The following is a 24653-nucleotide window of genomic DNA, read 5'->3' as shown; positions in this document are numbered from 1 at the left end:
AACAATTCTCCATCCGCATTCCTTCTATTCGGAACCACCACGTCCTCAAGAATTCCACAGACCTAAAAACCTTTACGCAAATAAAAATTTGACAGTTGAGGCGGAAAATTGGTAAAATAAAAAGTAACGAACCGTTTAAGCTGAGAATCTGTCGACTGATCCCTCCCTGCCTCTGTACCGCGCGCAGCTTCAGCATCATGGCTGTCATCTTCTTCATCGCGCCCCCTATGAAAGTCCTCCGCCGTCTCTAACCGTCGCCTGACCTGCGCCCTACGTGATGGTGGCCAGTAGTTGTGCACCACCGCTCCTCCACTCAGCCCAAACCTGTTATTGCCATGATTGCCTAAAGGAAACCTAACCCTAGATTGCTGGTTAACAAAGACGTTCCTTCCTCCACGTTGCCTGACCTCCATCTGATCCTCCCATCCGCTTCCAACCTGTCTATGAGCTTTCCCTCATCGCCGTCTCACGTCATGCCAATCGTCCCCATCAAGATCTTGATCCCCCCAATTTGTCCTCACAGCCGGCAAGAAGGAACACCGACGTGGTTGTGCATGGCGGAGCCACGACGAACCACCGCTCTTGATCACTCTGTCACTCACTCTCATCTCACCGCAAGTTGTCTTTTTAAGATCTTACATTTAGAAACGATTAATAATGTTTTACACATATAGAAATAATTGATTTTTTTTTTTAAATAAATCTTGTTGAAACTAAAAGATAAGTGTTCAAAACCTTTGATAATGAGTTGGTTATCAACGATTTTATAACATGAAACCACATATAGAATAATTATAAAGTAACAAAATTATTTCGAGAGTCGTTTTTTTTATTTATTTGTAACACTTGAGTTATTTATCAACGATTTATTTTTAACTATAAATATTAATTAAAATTCAAAAGTTTAAACCCCTAACTTAGGATCCTAGTTACGCCACTAATTACCGCTAATTGTACCTTGAGTATTATTCATGTTCAACCTCTTTTTGTTTTAGTAGATTATGATATTTAACCTAATATGTCCTTTGAAGCTTCTATAGAGGAAGTGATCAACATCGATAAAGCTCACACACACTACAAGGTTCTGAATATAAATTTGGTTAAAAATGACCAACTTAACAATTTGTGTATTGTCAAAGTCTTTTGGTATAGACTTAACATACTGTTAAGTCTTTTCTTCTATTATATTAGTCAAAGTTTAAAATTATATCTAAGTCTAAATAAGTAGCTCATGTGGCAATATTTTTTATGTGACCGTGCTATACAGGACCTTATATTGCATCTTATGTGCATCATTCTCCGTAAAAAGAAATGATATTTGTACAATTATTGTGACAATTTTTTTGTCTCATACTCACATTTTGTTGTTGCTTTATCTTTCTATTGCTTTGATTTTTGTGTCAATGCATATTTTTTTTACAAGTTTATGGTTGTTCTACAAATTAACATATAAATGATCCTTCGTACATTCAATCCAAGTTGGTAGTTGGCTAAATTTTTTATGAACACTTGTGGGTAGCAAATTGTTGTTGCATGCTTCGAAGAAATTTCATTCAAGATAAGCAAACTTTGGTTTGACAAATGACAACCAAGTAAAATATTGATTTCCAACGAAAACATTCTTGGCCACATTTGTTTAGATGACTTAATTGGGTAAGATGCTTTTAATTTTAAATGTTTTCAACAACTATGTTACCATCGCATTTCATATAAAATTAACAATAGACGTATGAAATTCATATATTAGAGTATGAATATATTTTAAGACGACTTCAGTTCAAAGCAAATTAAAAAAATAGTACCCTGCCATTAATCAATAATTGAACAGCTCTCATGCATAATTATTTGTGAATATATAGGCCTATATATATACTCTCTTTAGAAGCAGGGAAGTCATCACCTCATCAGAGAAGAGTGAAGATAGAGAGAAAGTAGGTCTAAAGCAATACCAAAAAAAAAAATGGAGAGACAGAGACAAATTGCAAGAGATCAAAGGGAATTAGCCAGACAAAGAAATATAAAAATAGAGAAGGAGGCAATTGAAAAGGAGAAGAATAACAAACTTAGACCATTGCAATTCCAAAAGAAGAAGATTGAAGACGACACGGAGGCCAAACTCAGACCGTTGCAGATTCAAAAGCAGAAGATTGAAGACGACGCTAAAGTCAAACTCAGAAAATTACAAACTGAAAAGGAGAAGATTCAAGATGAGGCAAAAGTTAGATTCAGAAAATTACAAATCGAAAAGGATAAGATTGAAGATGATGCGAAAGCTAAACTGAGACGATTAAATATAAAATATGGAAAGCCTTGAAAGGAGACCAAATCCAAATACAAGAGGAAGGGGCACTATAATAAGATTTGTAGAAGTAGTATTTGCATTTTTTTTTTGTCTTTACGTTAACCCTTCGGTTCCCACGGAAATGGGTCCTTGGTAATCCGGAATTTGAGTGTGTTGACCTGTGTGTGATGTTTCTTTTGTATGTGAACTTATGAACTTGTTTAATGTATACTCCCTTCGTCCTAAATTATAAGCAAAAAAACAAAAATCACACTTATTAAGAAAACTAAAGCATAAAAATTTGTAGCATAGTTTTTTGTGTTTTCTTTGGAATAAGTTTCATGGGAAGATGTAAAAACAATTTTCATTGACAATTGTTTATGGAAAAAATAAAAGAGAGAGAAAATTAAATGTAATTTGCATTTAATTTCATGAGAATAAGAAAAAGTTTTTATTGGAAAAGATGATTTTTTTAAAAAACAAGATTAAATAGAATAAAAGTTTGTCATTTTTGCTTATATTTTGGGACAAAGAAAATGTGTTTTTTTTGCTTATATTTCAAGACGGATGGAGTAATTAAATACTCCATCCAGTCACATTTATAAGCAAAAAAACAATTTTTTAAGTTCACCGAATAACTAATGTAGTTGATCTATAAATGTGACCAAATACATTACTTATTCAATGAATTTAAAAAAATTGTTTTTTACTTATAAATGTGATCGGAGGGACTCTTCCTCCCTCTCTCTATGTTATATTAGGAAACACAACAATCATTTGAAGTATGCCGCCAATCCTTTAAATATTATGAAAGAACTAGTATTTAGACTCGTGCGATGCATGAAATATACTAAGAATTCCGTGTTTCATGGAAAGAACAAGAATTCAGTATAAAGTTGTACATTCAAGCAAGTTCAACAAGCGGGTGACATCTTGTTAGAATATTGGAATTTGAAGGACATAAAAAACTAATTATCTGATATTTTTACAAAGACTCTTTCTAAAGGAAAGTATGAAGTCTTGCCTTAGAAGATAGAAGTCTACAACTACTGAAGCAAGGAGTAGTGTTAAGAAAATACTTCATACTGATCCTCTTTGAGAAGATCTAGAAACTGTTTCTTGGTCTTATCTTATCTTTTTAATCAAAAGATGTTAGTTTTTGGGTTTTTAAGTTGTTGTATTTGAAGTTGCAAAGTCTATTTTGAAAAAGTTTTTTCACCCACCAAAGTTATTATTGGATTGAGTTACAAACATGTCGCTCTCTTCAAGATCGTGGCACCGCCTAAATTGTGCAAGCAGATTATTAACCACGTCGCCTCCAAGGTAAAACAAGCTTGCACCGTAGAAAATCATTCGAAGTTACACCCTCAAATATGGCAATTAAGGTCACTTGAATTTAATACTGAAACAAATCAATTAAGATATTGTGTTCACTCTGTTATCGTATTGTGACAACTCATATATGATGTTACCACCAATCTAACATTTAACTTCTCCAAATATCAAACCACTCAAATATGGCATGACCACCATTTTAACCTTTTAAGTTCTCCAGAAAATATCAAAGGATATATATATATATATATATATATATATATATATATATATATATATATATATATATATATATATATATATATATATATATATGGGTTGGGATATTTTGACTCAAAGAGTAAGTGTAATATCTTACTCTAAATCTTGACCTTTAATTCTAATATTAGTTAATGGCTTAGATTAATTGATATGATATGCTTTAATTTCATTTTCTATTGTAGTTAACACTTATCACTACAAAATAAAAAAAACAATAAATGTCTTTTAATTGCATGATTTTTTTTTCTTCTTCCATTGTTTTTTTGTTTCACACAAAAATATTTTTTTAGGGTTAAATTAAAATCCTTTCCTTGAAATAAAAATTCAACAGGATTAATACATGTGTAGGTAAGTGTTCTTACATTTGTACATGTTGTCTTCATTATTTAATTTAAATTAATGATTAAAATAACTAATTTTACTTATGTTCAAATGCAGGTTTATGGCCATGCTTGGATCCACAACATAGTGATTTACAAAGCATTTGAGTGGCATAATGTGTGCCCAAATATACCCTCTTTACGATGTTGGAATTTTTGCGAATTTGTTTTTGAATTTTTTACCCTTGTTATGTTATTTTTTTTTTTAAGGGAGCCCTTGTTATGTTATGTTATGTTGGATTCACGTGTTTTTTTTTTTAATTTGTCGTTATTTATATAAGAAAATACACAAATTTATTTATTTTTTTATGCAATTATCGTAAATGAATTAGATATAAGAAAAGACTAGGGTTACTTCCTCTATCGTCTTTTTTTTTCGTGACAGATTAGTACAAAAATGTGTATTTACGAAAAAACATAAGAAAAGATCAGGACTATAATGAAGAAATAAAAAAAAAATTCGTATAAAAAATAGTAACGGGAGAACGAATAAATATGCAATTCTTTGAATTTTACAATTGTTTTCTTTAAAAAAAATATATATGCAATTTTTTTAGTGTTAAAAAAGTAAAGGGAGAAGGAAAAAGAAGAAAAAAAAATCTTTTAGCGTAAAAAAATATATGCAAATTTTTTTTTTCTTATGCAATTTTTTTGAAGGAATAGAATGTGTGAATCTTGAAATTTTTATTTCAAGGAAAGGATTTTAATTTAACACTCAAAAAAGATTTTTGCGTGAAACAAAAAAAAAACAATGGAAGAAGAAAAAAAATCATGCAATTAAAAGACATTTATTGTTTTGTTATTTTGTAGTGATAAGTGTTAACTACAATAGAAAATTGAATTAAAGCCTATCATATCAATTAATCTAAACCATTAACCAATATTAGAATTAAAGGTCAAGATTTGGAGTAAGATATTACACTTACTCTTGGAGTCAAAATATCCCCACCCTATATATATATATATATATACACACACACACACACACACACACACATATACATACATACCCTCTTAAGCTAATTCTTAATTTTGAAGAGACATTATTATTCTTAAAAAATGACTATGATCTTAAAAGTATTCTTTATTCCGAAGGAACGTAATTTATGAAAAAGACTAAGCTCTTAATATCATCCTTAATTCAGAAGGGACACTATACCTAAAAAGGACTATGGTCTCAAAAACACTCTTAACTTCAAAGTGACAAAAATAATCTCAAATCTAATTCTAACCAAATCTCGAATTTGTCCCCGTGACCAAGAGACTCTCTCCTAATAGTGTTTTGTTCAAGGTGAATCAAAACAATCTCAACCCTAGTGTTTGTTACCAAGAGAATTCTCTATAAACCATAGTTTCTTTGTTGGCTTCTAAACCTTGTTTTCTACACACGTTTTCATATGATACAAAGTTTAAATTTATATTAAAAGCATCCCTAAAAAATTGGAACAAATCCAGACCCAAAAATACGTTTATGTTTTTTGCTGTCACGCAAAATAAGGTGTCGATTTTTAGCCTTCCACCGTCGAAAATTGTCGAGACAAAAGGTCTCAAAAAACCAGCAAAATGGGGCGCCGTTTTGTGCACTTCGGGCATTGATTTTGGACTTTCTGGATTCATCAATTTTGACTCACTTTCAAGAAAAACATATATTTAAATGTGTGCAATATACTCCACTCGGTAATTTTAAGTTATACTTGGGAAAAAATTGTGTTGTTACATATAAGTGATATTTCCTCTGTCTTTAAATATAAGCAAAATTGACTTTTTAGGTTCATTCATTTAATGATGTAATGAATAAATCTAAAAAGTCAATTTTGTTTATATTTAAAGACAGAAAGAATAAGTGATAAGTCCGTATGAGTTAGTAGGTTTTTTTTTTTTTTTTAAGGGTCTTGTTAACTTATGCCCTTAAGACACATGTTAAGCATTAATTTCATTATATTAATGGTAAGAATTTAATGGGAAAAATTTAATATAATTACTATTGTTTATAAGAGCCTTTTACCAAAATTACCAAAATATAGGAGCCTTTTACCAAAATTACCAAAATATAATTACTATTGTTTGTTAAGCATTAATTTCATTATATTAACCTGTCCCTAAATATAGGAGCCTTTTACCAAAATTACGAAGATTAAGAAAGTTGTTTGTAGTATTAAATTTGTATATAATTACTATTGTTTTTACAATTTTATCCTTAAAAGAGAGAGTTAATTTATGTTTTCAACATAATATTTATTGTTGATTGAAAAAAAAGATGCAAAATAAATAAGGGTATGTTAGTAAAGAAATAATTAATGTACTTGGAAATACCAAAGGGATCTTATAAAAAGGAACAAATTTTTTTCTCAAAAGGGTCTTATAATTAGGGATGGAAGTAGTATTAAACAATTTGAGTAATAAATGAACACACTTTCCAATACATAATTATTATTAGTGGAATTCTTAACATGTGACATAAGGATACAAATTAACATTTCTCTAATAATTTTTTTAAAATCAACTAATGTTATCATATTAATTGTTATTTAGTTAGTATTTGTTAAAGTTGTGAATCAGATTAGAAATTCTCTAAAAAAAACATTAGTGATATTTTGATTAAAATTATCTCTGATATTTTATCTCCATTAAATTCTTTTAACACACGTCAAAAATTTAGTTTTTTTTAAAGATGATCAAAATTCTATTTATTATTAATACTATAAGATAAGATTAATATAATATGGGTTAGGATCAAATGACACCATGGTGTCAAAATTATTTTGACACCAAATCTCATCCATTCATTTCATTTAATCTAAAGGTTTAAAACTATCACCAAATTAATTAATATACACCAAATACTCTCTATCACCTAATTAAGAAACATATCTATCATCATTAATTTATAATCAAACATTCCATTTTTATTTCCCCAAATTTATTTGTTCCTCTTTTTTATTTCCCCAAATTTATAAATTTTCCTAGATTTCTATAATCATACTCAAACTTTTTTTCTAAACTTTTTTATAAAATGAATGGTTGAACTCATATACCATGGTTGTTTGAATCATCATCACCATCAATGATATTTCTTTGTCTTTATCTCATATACTCATATTTTTTTATTAATTAATTAAATTGTATTAAAAAAAACCAACAAGCTCGACAAATGACTCTTGAAATTGTTCATGCTAATTAGATTATTTTGTCACTCATAGGTCTAATTTTTTTTAGAGGACTTGTTGTGTCTCATGTTTAACTGAATTAAGATTTATCATGATTTTATAAAAATTATAAAGTTTGAGTTTGTGCTTATGGCCAAAAGAAAAAAATTAGGGGAAAATAAAAAGGGTTTGAATCTACCAAAAATAAGAAGGTATTGTTTGATTATGAATTAATGATGATAGATATGTTTCTTAATTAGGTGATAGAGAGTATTTGATGTATGTTAATTAATTTGATGATAGTTTTAAGCCTTTGGATTAAATGAAATGAATGGATAAGATTTGGTGTCAAACTAATTTTGACACCATGGTGTCATTTGATCTCAGGTTTTTTTTTCTTAACCTTATTTCATTGGTTTTGTTTATGTCGACCCATTTTAGTACTATTTTTATTTTAGGAAATAGAAAGTGATGAATTCAATGCATTGAAATTTGAACAATTTAAACTTTTTAATAAACATTTTCTAAACCCTTTATTTTACTATAGATATATTTTTGGTCTGTTTACTACTACAAATATTTTTTTGGTGTGTTGTTATAGCTTTTGTGGTGCAAACCTAGGTTAGATTACTTCAGCCATAATGATGTTAATGCATGCACATACAAATTATTCCCTTCAAAATTTATTATTTATTTATTTATTGATTTATTTATTTTTATTTAAGAAAAATACAAAATTAGAGCGCAAAGACATCATATGGTGAAGACATCATTGCACCCTCACAACCACCACCACCTATCATTGGCATCACCCAAATCATTATTATAAATTAAATAAGAACAAAGAGATTTGGGAGGACCAAGTCAAAACCCAATGATACAATTTAAATGACCTACAACATTTGCCTTATTAAAAACCTTATCAGTAAAATATAAAAACTGATGAAGGAAAAAAGAGTGCAAAACAAAACCAAACTTTATGCATCACAATATAAACACAAATTAAACACAATATAATAATAAATTTAATGTGTGCATCCAACACACGACATGCACACATTACTAATTTTGTTTGGATTAACAGTGAATTTCATATGACCATGGTATGTCATATTTTGACAAATTCACCGTGAGTCTAAATACTCACTAAAACTGGATGCTTAGATTGGAACACTTTCGACAAGGACTTCTTTGACATATTTCTTCATAAGTCCTTCAGAATGTGTGTAATTGTCTTTATCTTTGTAATTCACATCCATAAAACGCGAAAAATTGAGAGCACGAATAAGAAAAGGCATTGGAACTTTGGTTGGCCTAAGACATTCCTCATTTATATCTTTCCAAGCAATTGCAATTCCCTTATGGCATTCTTGAATAGCAGCTTCCCTAGACATATCATACTGCTTCATGTAGCAATCCAACAATGAGCAAACATGTTCTCTTTTATGCTCGAACTGTACACCAAGAAATAATTAACGCAAGTGTTTAATTTATATCGTGTGAAATAAAATAAGGGTCGTGATAACATGTGTCCAATGAAACATGTTAAAGTTTTCAATAATAGAAAGCATTTTTTAAGAAAAATTAATATTACACTTTTGTTGAAATTAATCGGCATAATTTTAAATACATAATTTCTATTAATAAAATCCTTAATATGTATGCACGTGTTAGCATTTTCTATAAAATAAACAATATTTTTTTTGATATATTTTAAATACCTCACTGGAGACAATTTCATCCATTAACCTGCAAAGATTGGCTGCGGCACTAACAATTTTTGGGTCATTTGTTACCCAATTGAAGATGTTCTCTGTGGTATTTTCTCCCATCCCAATGTAAGAAGTTAATATCAACAAAGTGTAAGCACATGATTTTGTTGATTTGAGCATGTACTCTTCTATAGTTGGTATATACTTTTCATTCAGCCATCTGGCCTCAGTAATAAAACCTTGGACTGCCACTTTTAACTGTCATCACAAACAGACAATTAAAACAACAGAATTACGAAGAAACTCATTTCTTAATAATTAATAATGAAAAATCATACTTCTTTCAGTTTACATACTCATAACAAGTACAAGTTGCATAGATATAAACTTTAAATCCTTGAATTTTATAGTAAATGTACCCAAATTGGTTAATTTATGGCATTGGTTATTATTTGCTTTCTTTTATGTTGCTTTTTTGCTTTTTGTTGCAAATACTGTTGTGACTTTAGTGTTCTTCTCTGGTATATTTTGTGTTAGAAGGATCTTTTTCAGTGGTAATATATTTCATTTTAGTCTCTTCAAACAAAAAATTACCGACGACGACGGTACTCAAGTATTATTCAAGTGTAATTTGTTCTCTATTAAATGTACAAAAATAATGTTAAGTTTCTTAACTTCACAAAATAAATTGTGTAACAAAAATTCCTTCACAAAATTAAAATTAAATTTGTTTCCAACAAACTTTTGCATGAACTTTCACTCCTAAACTAACAAGACATTCAATATTTAAGAAACATAAATGACAACTAAGTTAAGCAAAGTCAACCACTTGTAGTTAAAGAAAGGAGTAACATTTAATTAATTAAGTGGTTTTAAGTGATTAATGAAATTGATTTAAGGACGAATCCTTTGAAATAATCTGAGTTTGAATCTTGGTTTAAACAATTCTTAATCAGCTATGAATTATCAACTCACTATTCCCCTAAAAAAAAAACTTATATGTATAAATAAATTATGGCTCATGTTTTGTTGCTAATAGTTAATTAGAGAAGGCACAAACTCATACTTCTTTAATAAAGTACTTCATGGTATAGAGCTTTCCTTCTTTCCTCATTTCCTGCTCTATTTCTTCAAAAATATTCCAGAGTGTTCCATAAATTAATTTCATGTAATCTGGAAGATCATCCAAGATGCTAATATCCCACCTGAAAATCACTTTTAACTTTTTTAAATTTTAAATAGAGGGAAAAATATTTTTTATAAGCAAGGGAGAAATGCAAATATATGTTCAAGTTCTTTTGTCCAATAAATCTATGATGACAAACCTTTCAATTGCCTTGGTAAAAAGTTCTAGTTCATCAATGGTTCCATATGCATCATATGTATCATCAATGATTGATAACATCGCGATTACTTTCGTCGCTAATTTCCTTGCTAGAGAATATTGTGGCTCAAAATATGCGGTCAAAATCCAGAAGCAACATTCGACAATCCTATGACGTGCATAAGGTAGTTTACTAGAGAAGTCCAACTCCTTCCACCATCTTTAAAGATCAAAATCAATATAAAAAAGTTATTAACAGGATTTATCCTTATGACAACTTTAATTTTGTTATGCTACAAAGAATCGGAGTGTGTGATTGAAGTACTTACTTGCAAATGTTTCCAAACTCTTTTTGATGTAGGCTTTGGAGCAAATTAAAATCTAATTTCGCCAAAGTGAGTAGAATTTCATCATGCGAAGGATTTTGCTCATAAATAGAAATGTACCGTCGTGCCTCTAGCCTTGGCAAGTTCTTGTGGAGAGCCTGTCTTAAAGCATATTTGACTTGTGCTGCAAGAAAGTGACTCATTTGGGTGGCAATGGACTCAAGGTGAGTGGATGTAAATGCCAATGCCTCTTCCAAAATTTCCTCTCCATGAATAATCATATGTGAGGCCTCATACAAGCTTAACATCCCTTCGACATCGGTGGTTAGTCCTTTATTAAAGTTTCCTTCCTCGTCCTTAAACTTGGTGAACACATCTTATATAAAAAAAAATTAACAATCATTAGTCGCATAAATTTTTTTAAATATTTATTAATTAAATATTTGTATGTCATTTCATATTTATAAACTAGTTGAACTGTTAATTTTATAAAACATTAAAAATTCAACCAATTAAATTATCGGTCATTCTCTGTTTTTTACAAATCATAATCTTAGTGTTTTTCACATCTTTTTTTTACTAAGAAATAAAAAAATGTAAATTAAATATGTTTGAGTCATTGATGGATATATACTTGGTGAAACATAAAATCCTTGTTGCCTCAAAACCCTAAATAGCACAGCGAGAGAGTAAAGGCTGTCTTTAAGAATTATTTCTCCATTTTCAACACAGCTGTTGTGAATATGTTGCAAAACTTCGTCAATCTCGTTTTCAAAATGATAACTAACACCGAGACGACATATTGAATCAATCAAGGTGAGTTTTGCCAATGGCATCTCAGTTTTTGAGAGTAGCATGTTTCTCACTTCATCTTTTAATGTAACGATTTGGGCTGCAATATTCTGATCAAGTTCCTGCATATGATTAGAGATAAGCTGGTTAACCATTTGTTCGAATGGATGAACTATATAAATAAATAAGGAACATATATATTTACCATAGATTCTGAAGCATATTGAATGAAATATTCTCCCCAGACATTTGGGTGAAATTCTGCAAGATTTCTTTGCTTGGCGTCAGGGTTAGAGTAAGCTACATTAGACATCTCGAAAGAAATGAATGGATGCTTTAAGGTTTTGTTTTGGGAAGTAAGGTGTCTAGATAGATATATTTATAGTTAGGTGACAAATAAGGTACCCATGAAAGAATGGTGGGTAATTTACCCCAACCAATACACATTAGCCACATAAGCACATTTTTAATTGGTATCCATGAACTATTTGACCCCACCAACAAATTGCTTATTTTCATTGGTTGGTGGGTAAATTACCCACCATTCTTCAAAGGTAATCTAGAAAAAACCTTATAGTAAACTATAATGAATTAAAGCAATTATCATCTTTCGATAAAGAAAAGAATAATGTTACGTGGACATTCTTTATTTCCCTACACCTTTGTAGACCCCATCCATTAGAAAGAAAAAAGAGGATATGAAAGAGAAAATGTGTTTGTGTGGGGTCCACATGACCACGTGTTAGATTTTTTTGTGAATCTCGAGGTGTATTGCCACTTAAGGATGTCAATATAAAAAAAATTAGTTATCATCCTATGCGTGTTCAACATGCATGACATGTCACAAAAAACTACACTTCAAGGGTGTCAATGTTTTCACCATAATTTAATAAAAAAAAAACGTTCATCACATGATAAGTCAAGAAATAAAAATAAATAACAAACGTGCTTCACACATGTGGACCTAATTGCTTGTCATGTTTTCTTCTTTCCAAAATGTCTGTCCTTATTTTTTTTACTCGTTTGAGCTAAATTTGTTTTTACCAGATTTTCCCTTAAATTTATTTTTTTGTTTATGTATGCATTTCATTTCAAACGTGGAATTATAATTGTAACCAAAAAAAAAAACGTGGAATTATTTTCAGTCCCATTTACACTAGATCTTCCTAAAAAGTAGGAATTATTAAATTATTAACTACATATGATAGGAACAAATACTAACAACTTCCTTAAAAAAAAAAATACTAACTATCACAGCTAATTAAAACACGTTCAGTCCTCATGAGCTTAGCTCAATTGGCAAGGACGTTGCATATTATATGCAGGGGCCGAGATTCGAACCCTGAACACTCCATTTATTCATCTTTATGAGGTGAATTTCTAGCCATTAGACTACTAGACCAAAAAAAAAAAACACGTTCAACATCTACATACTCCAGGTTCCTCAAAAAATAAAATCTACATATTCCAAGTGCTACCATTTCAATATCTGATTTTAAAGTTTTCAAGAAAATTGATCTCATATTCTCTTGTTTAAGACTCAGAACACTTATTAAGACACAGCTAATTGGCATAAAAGGTCAAAGTACAAAGCGTGATCTCGCAAGTTTTAAACCCTAGTCTTCCGGGCTTGACGTAATCATAATAAGCTCGCCTCAATATTAACATATAACTTGTTAAGGCACCTGGCCATTTTATCTCTCGTGCTTGGTTGGCAGTGAACCAGCAAAAGAAGTATTGTTCCACACCCTTAACATATTTGTGAACTATCACCAAACGTACATTTTAATGTTATGTTTATAAATCACTTTGCGTAAGTTTTAGCCTCGTGATTAGGGGGCTATGGACCATCAGTTAATAGTTGACACCATACCCCTCTCCTAAAAACATAGGATATGGCCAACTAAGCATTTGTCACATGCCTCATACGTGGGCGAACTGAGGGGAATAATCTGTCATTGGCGAGTCCAGCTACGTACCCGATAGAGGGGAGAAAAATGGGGAGAGAACGATTCAACGAAGAGGAGTGGAGACTCCACATTGAGGGAACCCTATGAAAGACGGTTGAGAAAGAAGGAACTATATATTGACTCATAAAAAAGAAAAAGGGATCACGTTAATCACAAAAACAGAAAAACACATTGCCTTCCTTAAAACAATATCAAAGAGCGTAGGAACGAACTTACTATGAACAAGTACATTCTTTTTATAGGGTTTAATGTTTTTATTGGGTTTAATGTTTAATCATACAGAAAAAGACATATTAATTTTTGTATATACTATTGTATCATATTTTTATAAATAAAAAAAATAAAAAATTATTTTAATAGTGTTCAGTATTTTAAATTTGGTAAAGTTTTTATTGAGAAAATATTTTAGTAGAGTTGTTTTCTATTTTATTGAGATTTACCACAGTTTTCTATTTTATCATCACGATGGAAAAGTTCGTAAAACACACACACGTGAGGGAATGATGTGGCTACACTCATCTTATCTTATGAATCTCCATTTCATTCCATCTTCATATCTCTCATCCAAACCTACCAACATCTAATGATTCTAGTCCTCATACAAGTAACACCAAAAGTGTTGTTGGCGATGTCGACTTATATCGCCAAACAACCAAAGTTTTGAAAGGCCATGAGAAAGTTAGAGATGGCTATGACCAACTGTGTGTTTGATTTTTTTTTCGAAAAAACACAATATTTGTTTAGGTAAGTTCTGATGAAAAACAATTATGAACTAAGAGAAAATAAATATTATAGAAAAAAATTATAATAATTATTGAAAATTCATACAGATAAACAGAGGAGTCAAGGGTTCTAGCTTTGGTTACGATATACAATCTAACCATTTCGATAATGTTGAATTAAGATTTGTAGCTTATGAGTATAGAACTTGATCTGTCAGGTGAGAACGATTGATTAGCAACAGTGGCAGAGAATACTCTAGGGTGACGGTAACTACTTTCGGCACGGTGGCGATAAGTCTTCGCGGTTGAACAAAATGTGTATTCAGGCACGTTAGCAATCTGACGCTCTAGTCAATAATGGAATTGAGAAAAAGTGTGTAAGAAGTATTGTGAAAAGTGATGTGTCCCTTGAGGGTGAAACAAGTTCACCCGTATATAAAAGCGTGTTGGCCATAGCCGTCTCCGGGTTATGCGGCGTGTGATTAGGGGCGGAATAGGACACGTGTAGGGCGATCCTTGCGCGAGAGTGAGATCCTAGGCGCGGTGCACACGAACTGGGATGCTCCTTTGGGTGCAGAGTCTTCAGGTGGTTTAAGTCGGGCCACTTGTCGTCGTGCGGTTGGCCTTGTGACCGGTCCATAACAGAACTATTACCTTAATTTTTAGAAGTTTCAATATCTTATTTTCTAATTTTTTTTTTCCTTCATAATTTTAGCGTTTGTATTTTCTGCGATGGATTGGGTGTATCATTGTTCAATCGACTCTCCAATTTATAACTTTAAAATATCAAGATTTAATTTTTTTTTTTAAACAGAAATTTAGGGATGGCAATGGGTACCCTATAAGTAGAGTACTACAGTGCCCTTCTCCATACCCGCGTTTGTAAAATATACTTGTACCCTCGTGGACAACAACTTTAGTACCCTTCCTCATACCATATGGGTACCTTAGTGGAAAATCAAAATATCACTAATAAAATAAAACGATGTTTCAAAAAATTTCAAATCAAATCATAAAATAGTATGAATTGTAGTATTTAACAAAATAAAAAACATCCAAAACATCCTTAACAAATTATATACCAGCAGTAGGGATCAATTATTATATTAAGTAGTTTTTAAGTTTAGGCTTAAGCTTAAATAGCTAAATAAATTAATTAATTATACACCAAAAATAAATAATTATTTATGATATTATATAAATATGTATATGTGATTTGCGGGGTTGGGCAGTATAGGACTCATACCCGTATCCATACCCATTTAAAATTGCAGGTAACACCCAGACCCAATCCCATATCCATGAAAGCGAGATTTTACCCTACCCATTGTGGATAATTTTTGCGATACCCATTCAACCTGGATCTAATTGTCATCCCTGGAAAACTGGATTAATATTATATTAAAAGGAAGACCTTATCTTAATGTTTTTATGGCACACTATCATGGGAGGCAACCCATGTTAGTAAGCAATTTTCTACTATTTTTTTCTTTCATCTTTTTTAATGTTCTTAAATAAAAAGAATTATAACATGGCCACTTACTGGTTGCTACTCGTAACAATATCCTGGTTGAGTTTGGAGGAATTTCATAACCTTTTCATTTCAAAAAAAAAAAGAAGATTGTTTTTGTCTCAGAGAATTGTTTTGACTGCCAAGGCAGAGGGCTAACTTACTTACAAAGTTCAAGAGCATAATGACTATAAGGCTTGCTACAAAAGATATTCATCTGAATTACAATCTCTTTTCTCTATAGCATAATTGGTGAGAATTTTAGCCAAACATTTTTCACTTTTTCTTATAATTCTTTCATATGTGAGTATTGTCGCGTCATTTTTTGAAGATCAAGGCTATTTGATTAACTTTTGGACTCACTTTATTATTTCACGATCGAACATTTAATTTTTTTTTAGAAAAGGGGAAAAAAGTTCAAACTACCCCTATTTGAAAAGATTTAGGGTTCGAGGGTTAGTTACATAAAGGGAAGGTATTAGCACCCTTTATGTTTGTAGTACTCTATAGGAACCTCTTGGTTTTATTTAATATGTGCTATAAACTTGCTTGCTTAAAAAGAAATTAAAGTGATGATTAAAAGAAAAAGAAAGTTAGACCTAATTTATCTGCATTTTTTATGATTTGGAAGGACGAGTGTCTTTGCCTACGTACACGTGAAGGATCAAAATCTCGTAGTTTGGGGTAGAAAACGACGTTTGATTGATGGTGTATTTTTTATTAGTTTTGAAAAAAAGTTTTAAAAATAAAAGCCAAGTGGCAGATAAAAATTTAAACCTACTCTTTCAAACTTGAAAGTATTTTGGTGTGTTTGCTTCAGTCATGTGCCACTAGTAAAGTCTGTTAAGTTGGATAAAAGGGCTGATGTTGGAATGTTCTTAGGCTACGACAATGTCTCTAAAGCCGACAATGTTTCTAAGCCACTAACTTCCGAAAAGAAAGTTTGAAATCTTGTGTAAAAAGATCGGAATCTCAGGTACTGAAGCAACGAGTAGTGTTTAGAAAAGGCTTCGGTACTGATCCTCAATTCTACAAACAGTTTTTTGGTTTCAAATTTGAATTAAATTAGGATGCTTTCAATTCTGTTTTGTTATATTAAGATATTATGTTAATAGGAGATTTAGATGTTATCGATTCTGTTTTTGTAGATTAAGGATTTAAGATTTCTGTTTTAGGAGATTTAGCTGTAATCAATAAAATTTTAAGTTGAGTTTTTCTGTCTTAAAGTTTGAACTTTTACTAGCATGCTTTTATAAAGCTATGGAGTAACCCTCCCCTCCCTCTTTCACAATGATTTTCTCCTCTCAATTCACTTAATATCCTGTTTGGATCCATGCTAAAAGGACTTATCAAAGATTCTCTTTTAGATCAAGCACTAATGCATGTTAAATGCTGTGTTTGGATGAATTTTCTTCATCTGCTGTGACTTTAGAGAAATCTCAGAAAAATTTATCATGAAGCTAACGCAGAAAACTTCTCTCCTTTCAAGCTAAAAATGAATTTACCAACTAGTAATATATTGTAATTGTTTAGACATAAAGATTGGCTTTTCTGAAAAGTTACATTGTATGATTTCAATTTAAATGGAATTTTTCCTATTGGGTTTAGTTGTAATGTTTGCTTGCCATGGAAGTCAGAGCAATATGGATACAAGAATTTCAGATACAAATGAATTCTGAATTTTACTACTGATAATGCCTATTCTGATGACATACCTCATGGTTATGAAATGAAGGAATCGTCGTGTTTATGATGAAAGATTCTGAGATGGAGAAGCTCGCAGCTGAATGTTCTGGTAGTCATTTCACTAGTTAGTCTGTTTATGAGGAAAAACCAAAAAGTAGAACTAAAGACTAGGTCGACCGAAAGAGTTGTAAAGCCACTCAATATTATTCAGGGTAGGAAGATGATGGGATTTATTAGTTCAACAGCAAGTTCAGAATTACTTGTTTGTGATGTAGCGATTGGAGCATAGCATAACAGAAATTGCGCCAGAATTGAGGCCCGACCTCCATTGGTGTAAAACAAAGAGAGGTGTGGGGATTTGCAGAAAGCCTCAATTTTGGTATCTGTAGTTCAACTACTAAGACTACTATTTCTCCAATCTAATGACATGCAACCGGTGAAGTTGGCTTCGGATTTGCTTGGTCAACAAAAGTGATCACATTGAGGCTATCTGATTGCTTTTGTTAGCTGTGCATCTCAACCTCAGATAGTGGTTTTTCTTTTTGAGGAGGAAATCAGCTCTACGTTCAAGAGTTTTGTTACAAGCATTTCGAAATTCCAAATAATATCAAGATTGAGAGTGTTTTTGTTCAAAATTTGTTCAAGACTAAGTACAACTTCAGAGCTCTTGAAAATGTTGCAGAATTGTTTTCGTTTCTTTTGAGTGCTACAAAATATTGTTTTCTTGGTAAATAATATTTATATGGCCTACTTTTTTTTTTTTTTTTTTTATCTAAACCTTACTTTGTATAAACTTCGGTTACCACAATATTACTATATTCCTTTGTTCTGAGCATTTTGGATCCTTGGTTATTAAATTCAATCATTTTGGACTTGGAGATTAACAAATGGTTTATTTTTGGATACTGGACTGGATTGTAAAGTAAAATACACAAATGATTGTTTTCAAGTCAAATATATTTCTTTCCTTAAAAAATGAAAGTCAAATATATTTTTTTCCTTAAAAAAAGAAAGTCAAATATATTTTTGTTCAAGATTTTTTAACAAAGAAATTTTTAGGGAAAGCTTCAAATAAAAAATTGGTTTGAATAGCTTATCTTAAAATGTGATTCTCGATATTTCATCATTTTGTTATAATTATTTTGGATACAAATTTTTTGAAAGAATCTTTAAAAAAAAAGCTATTTCAAATAGTTTTTCATAAAAATCATTTTTGAAATATATCATTTTGAAAAAATATGCGATTTTTACAATGTAAAATCTCTAACAATAAATATTTAGGTTAGTGGCCAATGGCCAATGGTGCGGGCATGGCTTGGAGTGGTAGGGGTCGACTCTCAATCAACTTCAGATCATTTTTTGCAATTTATTAATTATGCAGGTTGTTCGAGAGGGCGACGTTCTTTCTTTCATTTGATTTGGCTGCTTTGTGTTTCGGTGTTGTGGAATGAACAGAATGATAGGATTTTTAGAAATAGACAATGTTCTTTGCCTCAAATGCTAGATAAAGTGAAATCAACTTCTTTGTGGTGGTTAAAGGCTTGTAATGTTGTATTTAGTTTTGGTACTCATCGGTGGTGGTCGAGCCCGCTTTCATGTCTGGTTATTGACTGATTTGGATGTAATTTTGCTTGGACCTTGACATTTTCGTGATTGTTCTGGCACACCTTGTGCGGTAACAATTACGGTGTCCGTGTTAATATATCTCATTTTTGCTTGTTCAAAAAAAATATTTAGGTTAGTGAATGTCAAAATATATTTTTTAACTTATAACAAATGAATTTGAATTAACTTATACTATTTTTGAATAAATTTCCAAAAAATCTATTTTTAAAAATATAAAGGAAAATCTAATTTTTTAGAATCTATAACAAACGGACCCATAATAAAACACGGAGGGAGTATATAATATGATGAAATAAAAATGTGTTGTACCAAAAACAAGAAATGAAATATATAAACTCACGGTGATGGTTTTTGATAAAAAAGAAATAAAAAAAAAAAAAAAAAACTCACGGTGATGGTTTATTAGTTTTCAAATTGCATAAAGAATGTCTATTTGGATAAGTAAAGTTTAAAATGTGGTGTACCTGTGAGTATAGCTCAGCTGTCAGGGACATGCATTGTTATGTGCAAGAGCCAGGGTTCGAATTCCGGACAATCCACTTATTTATGTGCAAGAGCCAGGTTCGAATTCCGGACAACCCACTTATTCACCTTAAGAAAGATGAATTATAACCATTAGGCTACTTGTCAAAAAAAAATAATAAATTCAAAATGTGGTATTTTCTTTGAACATTGTTTAATATAGTTTATTTCCTTTTTCAATAAACAAAAAAAAAAATAGTGTATTGTCAATTTTTTTATGAGTAAATAGGCAATTACCTCCTGAAATTGTAAGTTTCGTCAATTACCTTCCGAAATTAACAAAACTTCAATTACTTTTTGAAATTGCACAACGTTAATCAATTTACCTGCTCCGTCAAATTTTTCTGTTAGCGAACATGACGCTTTGCAAATACCCCCTGAAGTTTTGCACTTATGTGCAAAATGCGCCCCGAACCTAAAAATTTATATTATTTTTTCTTAAAGGCAAACAATTAACAGTTAAATATTAAAGCTAATTATTAATTTTGGAGTTTGGGAAAACTACATGCATATATACATCAAAATAGGCTTGTACCTGTTTACTTTTCTCATAGTTTTTTTAAAAAAAAATGGGGAAGGAAAAATGTGTATTTTTTAAAGTAACAATAATAGTTATTTTTACAACGGTCGTAAGAGAATTCACTATCATCACTTTATCATCACTTTTGAGTTTACGAGGCTTAGGCTTGGGCTTAACATGAGTAGCAATAAGGAGAAACAAAGTCACAATTAAGGAATGTGCACCACCTTCACAAGACAAGAACCTTGGAGCATAACTCACACTTCATAGAATAAATTTAACAATTCAATCATCAAAGAAATTACTATGTTACCTTTCTATCATATTTCCCCCCAAATAAATAAATAAAAAAGAATAACAATAGTTCTCATTACACATAAAAAAATATAAATTTTTAAATTTAAGGAGCATTTTACACATAAGTGCAAAACTTCAGGTGAATATTTGCAAAATGTCATATTCACTAACAAAACATAGTATAAATCTCTCACGTAATTCTATGATTGGTATTTCATACCTTAGACCACGCTCTTGTCTACGGTAAAGTGATTTATGTCTAGCATTTTCAATTTTTCATCAAAAGGATTGATTTCCTTGTATCCTCTTCTACTTATACAAAACTTATTATTTATTTTTTACAAGATACATATGCAAAACTTTATTTATGATAAGATTGGTAAAGTCATCGAGAGCTTCATTTGGGATGACAAATGTCTTAATAGAATGAGGAATAGAGTTAAGTGGTCAACAAAGGTGCATCATTTCAGTTGGCTTTGCATGCATAATGCAATCCCAACTAAAGAGCTCTAACATCACTGCAACTTGACAACTTCTTATATATGTCAAGTATGTGGAACCCATGATGAAAATGTGTTTCACTGCCTTAGGGGTTGTGCTCCATCGAAGGAAGTTTGACATCAAATATTTAGTGTTAATCATTCTTATTTCTTCAACTTCAGAGCCTTGAAAACATGATTACAAACTATGTCTAATGTACCTTTAAGTAGCATGTTTGCAATATCTATTTGGTAGATTTGACGCTTTTGAAATAATCATACTCCTGGCGACATGTCCTTCATTTTATAGACATCATGCATACCAACTTAACTTCTATTAATATTCACTCCTATAAACACCACATTAATTGTCACATTATTAAGTGGACTCCACCTCAAGATGGATGCATTAAGTTGAATATTCATGAAAGTCGTTCCACATTGATTCATACAAATATTTTGGCCTAATTCAACCACAAATATGAGTTTAGTTTAACTTTCTCAATGAGAACAGAAGGAGGTGAAGCCGTATTTTGAAAGACATGGTTTTCCGTTTCTTCCATATCTCCCAAACACAAGCAAACCATATGAATAAACAATCATGACATACCCGTCATATGAGTAAACTGAATAAAATAATCTCGAAGCTCACCATAAGGAACCAAAGATATATCTATTCAATTTCACACATGAGACCAAACACTATTGAAAATTTGGCATCGAAGAAAAAGATGGTTAGCCGTTTCTGAAATGCCACACCCGGCTGAACACACAACTTCACCGCCGCAGCAAATTGTAATAATGTTTTTTGAAAGAATGTTAATATCTCATGTACCTCGCTTATATATTTATTTTATAGCATATAACTCAATTAATTGCATAATGTTATTATCCCTCTAAAATATATATATATATATATATATATATATATATATATTTATTTATTTTTTAAACATCTAAAAAATATATTATATAGCCAATGAATTCACGTTGTAGATCAAGAGCACAAATTTTGTAAAACTCATTATAATTAATTACAAGATAGCCACTCTATTTTCATTGGCAACGGACGACAACTTGCACCCGCATTTTCAGTTGAGGTTGAACCGTTGAAGACAAAGACACCATTGCCCATTATTTTCATTTTCAATTTTGGGTTCTATCTTCTATTTTCTAGAAGAAAAAAATTATGTGGTCTATTTAAAAATAATAATAAATAAAACAAAATGAAACATTATTCAAATAAACCAAATCAAATATATTCTACATATCATTATCTTTTAATTTTTAAGCTTAATAGCAGTTTGATTCCCTCTATTGTAACTAACAAAATCAGCATTTATTTTATAATCCTCTAGGGTACCGTTTGGCCAGACTTTTTTTCTGTCTAAAAGCTACTTTAAAACAAAGTTAAAATAAAGCTCTTTAAGAAAAAGGCTAAAGTTGTTTGGTTTCTTTATTTTTTTTAGTTCTAAAGTTATTTTTGAGTTAAAAGCTGTTTGGCAAAATATTGTACAAAACTTTGAATTTATGCATTGTCTATAAATAAAAAACTTTGAATTCATTATGAATTAACATAATAAATAAAAAAATATCTAAAATATTTTTTGAAGGAAAAAAATGTTTAAAATATAAAAGATATATTTTTACCAATACTATATTTACTCAATGACGTTTATTTTGTGTAACATGAATACAAATTTGTATCATCATATAAACGACTTGTTAAATATTTGAATAGGAGAAATAATTTAAGGAGGCTCAAATAATAACATAAATAATATCAAAGTAGTTTGGAAAATTAAAAACAATAATCATCTTTTTTTTTTTTTGAAAAAGACATAAATCATCACAAACTCAAACATTTCTACTCTCCATCAACGCAACTCCTATTTGATTTCTAACTTTATTCATGTAGTCTCCATCTTGCACTCTTCCTGGATTATATGAACTGATTTCTTCATTTATATTGCTTTCTTCGTCACGCTCAATCATATATTCAGAGATAACATCACATTTATTAAACTCTTCATCTTCAACTCCACACATTCGAATAAAGTTGTGGAGTGCTTTTGTTGCAACTATGATCTTTTGTTGTTTGATTAGTGAAAATGGTCACATATCACATAAGATATGCCACCTTTTTTTTTTTCTTCCAAACTCCAATTGTTCTTTCAATGACATTTCTCAATGAAGAATGTGCATGGTTGAACACTTCATGGATACCTTCTGCTTGACTACCATCTCTAAAATCAGGAATGTATATGTGTGTGTATATAATGAGAATAATTGGTTTTTTCTTTTCCAATTATACTCTATAACAAATTTTGTTATAAGAATACCATATTTTTAGTGTTGGTCAAAAAGATAAGAATTTATATTATATAATATTATATTTGTTATATTGCTGGTGTCATTGAAAAAGATATGTTTAGTTTTTTTAATAAGAAAAAGATATGCATAGTTTGTTACAATACAAATGTGTAAATTACATATAAGTATAATTTTTTTAGGCAACTACACTTGTACTTTTAATTAAAATCAAAATTTTATAAAAATAATTATACGCATTACACAACACTAGCAAAAATTATACGCATTAGCATAACAAAAAAAAAAAACAGAAAGAGGAACATAAAATATTACTCTAAACGCTAATGTGTGTGTGTATTTCCGTGGTTGAAGAAAGGGAATAAACTTAAATGGAACCTCATTAAAAAATTAAATGGACCGGTTAAAAAAAATAATAAAATAAAATGGAAGAAAAAAGCATATTGAAAAAATAAAACAAAAGGTTGCTGGCGGGAGTTGAAGAGAGGTGCTTGTGAAATAAATTGGGGAGAAATAGTTTTTTGAAGTAGCATTTAACAACTTTTGGTTAAAGCTCATTCCATTCAATTTTATGCATTCTAAAAAAAGTACTTTTATTTGAAGGTACTTTATTGATATTGTGTTTGGCTTAGCTTCTCCTTAAAAACGTAGAAAAGCTGAAAAAAAATCGGGCCAAACGGTACCCTAGTCTCATAGATTTTCAGACTAAAAAGAGCAATGTGCAAGGGCGGAGCCATTTAATGGCTATGTGTTGCTAAAACCACACATCCAATTTTTATTTTTTTTATTATTTTTTTTTTAATATGAATAAAACATAATATGTTAAAAATAAGAAAACAAGTCAACAAACTTTTAGAACTCTTACAATGTGTTTTATGTTTGACTCCCGCAAAATTATTTCCAGTTTTTTATGTGAATAAATTATTGAGGATGACTGAATTTATCCAAATGGTTTTGTAGATATGTTGGAACTGACGTTACGTCATCAACTTAGAAATAATGTTGTAAATGTTAAATCTGATCCAAAATTTGCTAAGTTAAAAGGGAATCCAAATCTTTGTGCAAAACTTGTGGAAACAAATAACTGCAATACATTTGCTATGATTTATAGCTTTTTAAATTGGTTTTGCTCTTGCTGATAGCAACTGCAAGTGTCGAACATGTTTTTTCAACTATTAAAGTTGTGAATAGTAGCTATGTAACCAAATGGGAGATCAATGGCTAAATGACCGTCTTGTAACTTATGTAGAAATAGATATGTTCTTTTAACTGTTAGTAATAAAGTTATTTTAGCTTATTTTCAACAAATGGATAGGAGACAATTTTCATCGTAATGTATTGTTTCAAACAATGTTATTTCCTATTTTTAATATAGTTTACATTATATTTTTTCTTTGAAATTTTAGCCCCACATGTACCAAATGTCTAGATCC

At 30.5% G+C, this 24653-nt stretch overlaps 2 protein-coding genes across 2 annotated transcripts; one reads left to right on the top strand and one right to left on the bottom strand.

Annotated features, from left to right (window-relative positions):
- Positions 1 to 1960: 1960 nt before the first annotated feature.
- Positions 1961 to 2314, top strand: LOC11428844 (rRNA-processing protein FYV7). Its single transcript, XM_003614949.3, has one exon. It carries the CDS (start codon positions 1961 to 1963, stop codon positions 2312 to 2314), a length of 354 nt encoding a protein of 117 aa, XP_003614997.1.
- A 5987-nt stretch (positions 2315 to 8301) lies between these two features.
- LOC11432484 ((-)-germacrene D synthase) lies at positions 8302 to 11888 on the bottom strand. Its single transcript, XM_003614948.3, has 7 exons — positions 11763 to 11888; positions 11400 to 11679; positions 10769 to 11141; positions 10441 to 10659; positions 10182 to 10320; positions 9125 to 9373; positions 8302 to 8857 (listed from the first exon to the last, which is right to left on the bottom strand). The coding sequence occupies exons 1-7, from the start codon at positions 11868 to 11870 to the stop codon at positions 8564 to 8566; spliced, it is 1662 nt and encodes a 553-aa protein (XP_003614996.1). The 5' UTR covers positions 11871 to 11888; the 3' UTR covers positions 8302 to 8563.
- Between the last annotated feature and the right edge of the window lie 12765 nt (positions 11889 to 24653).

This window comes from Medicago truncatula, chromosome 5 (genome assembly GCF_003473485.1).
Source record: "Medicago truncatula cultivar Jemalong A17 chromosome 5, MtrunA17r5.0-ANR, whole genome shotgun sequence".
NCBI classification, from domain to species: Eukaryota; Viridiplantae; Streptophyta; class Magnoliopsida; order Fabales; family Fabaceae; genus Medicago; species Medicago truncatula.
The sequence above is the reverse complement of the archived record's forward strand: the minus strand, read 5'-3'. Positions and strand labels throughout refer to the sequence as shown.

Bases quoted from the DNA above. Each gene is read 5' to 3' on its own strand.
- LOC11428844 (XM_003614949.3), top strand. From the start codon at position 1,961: ATGGAGAGACAGAGACAAATTGCAAGAGATCAAAGGGAATTAGCCAGA.
- LOC11432484 (XM_003614948.3), bottom strand. From the start codon at position 11,870: ATGTCTAATGTAGCTTACTCTAACCCTGACGCCAAGCAAAGAAATCTT. The intron at 11,142-11,399 runs GTATATATCCAT...TTTTTATATAAG, and splicing joins AGGATTTTATGTTTCACCAA to ATGTGTTCACCAAGTTTAAG. The intron at 9,374-10,181 runs GTATGAGTTTGT...TTGTGATGACAG, and splicing joins TGAAGTACTTTATTAAAGAA to TTAAAAGTGGCAGTCCAAGG.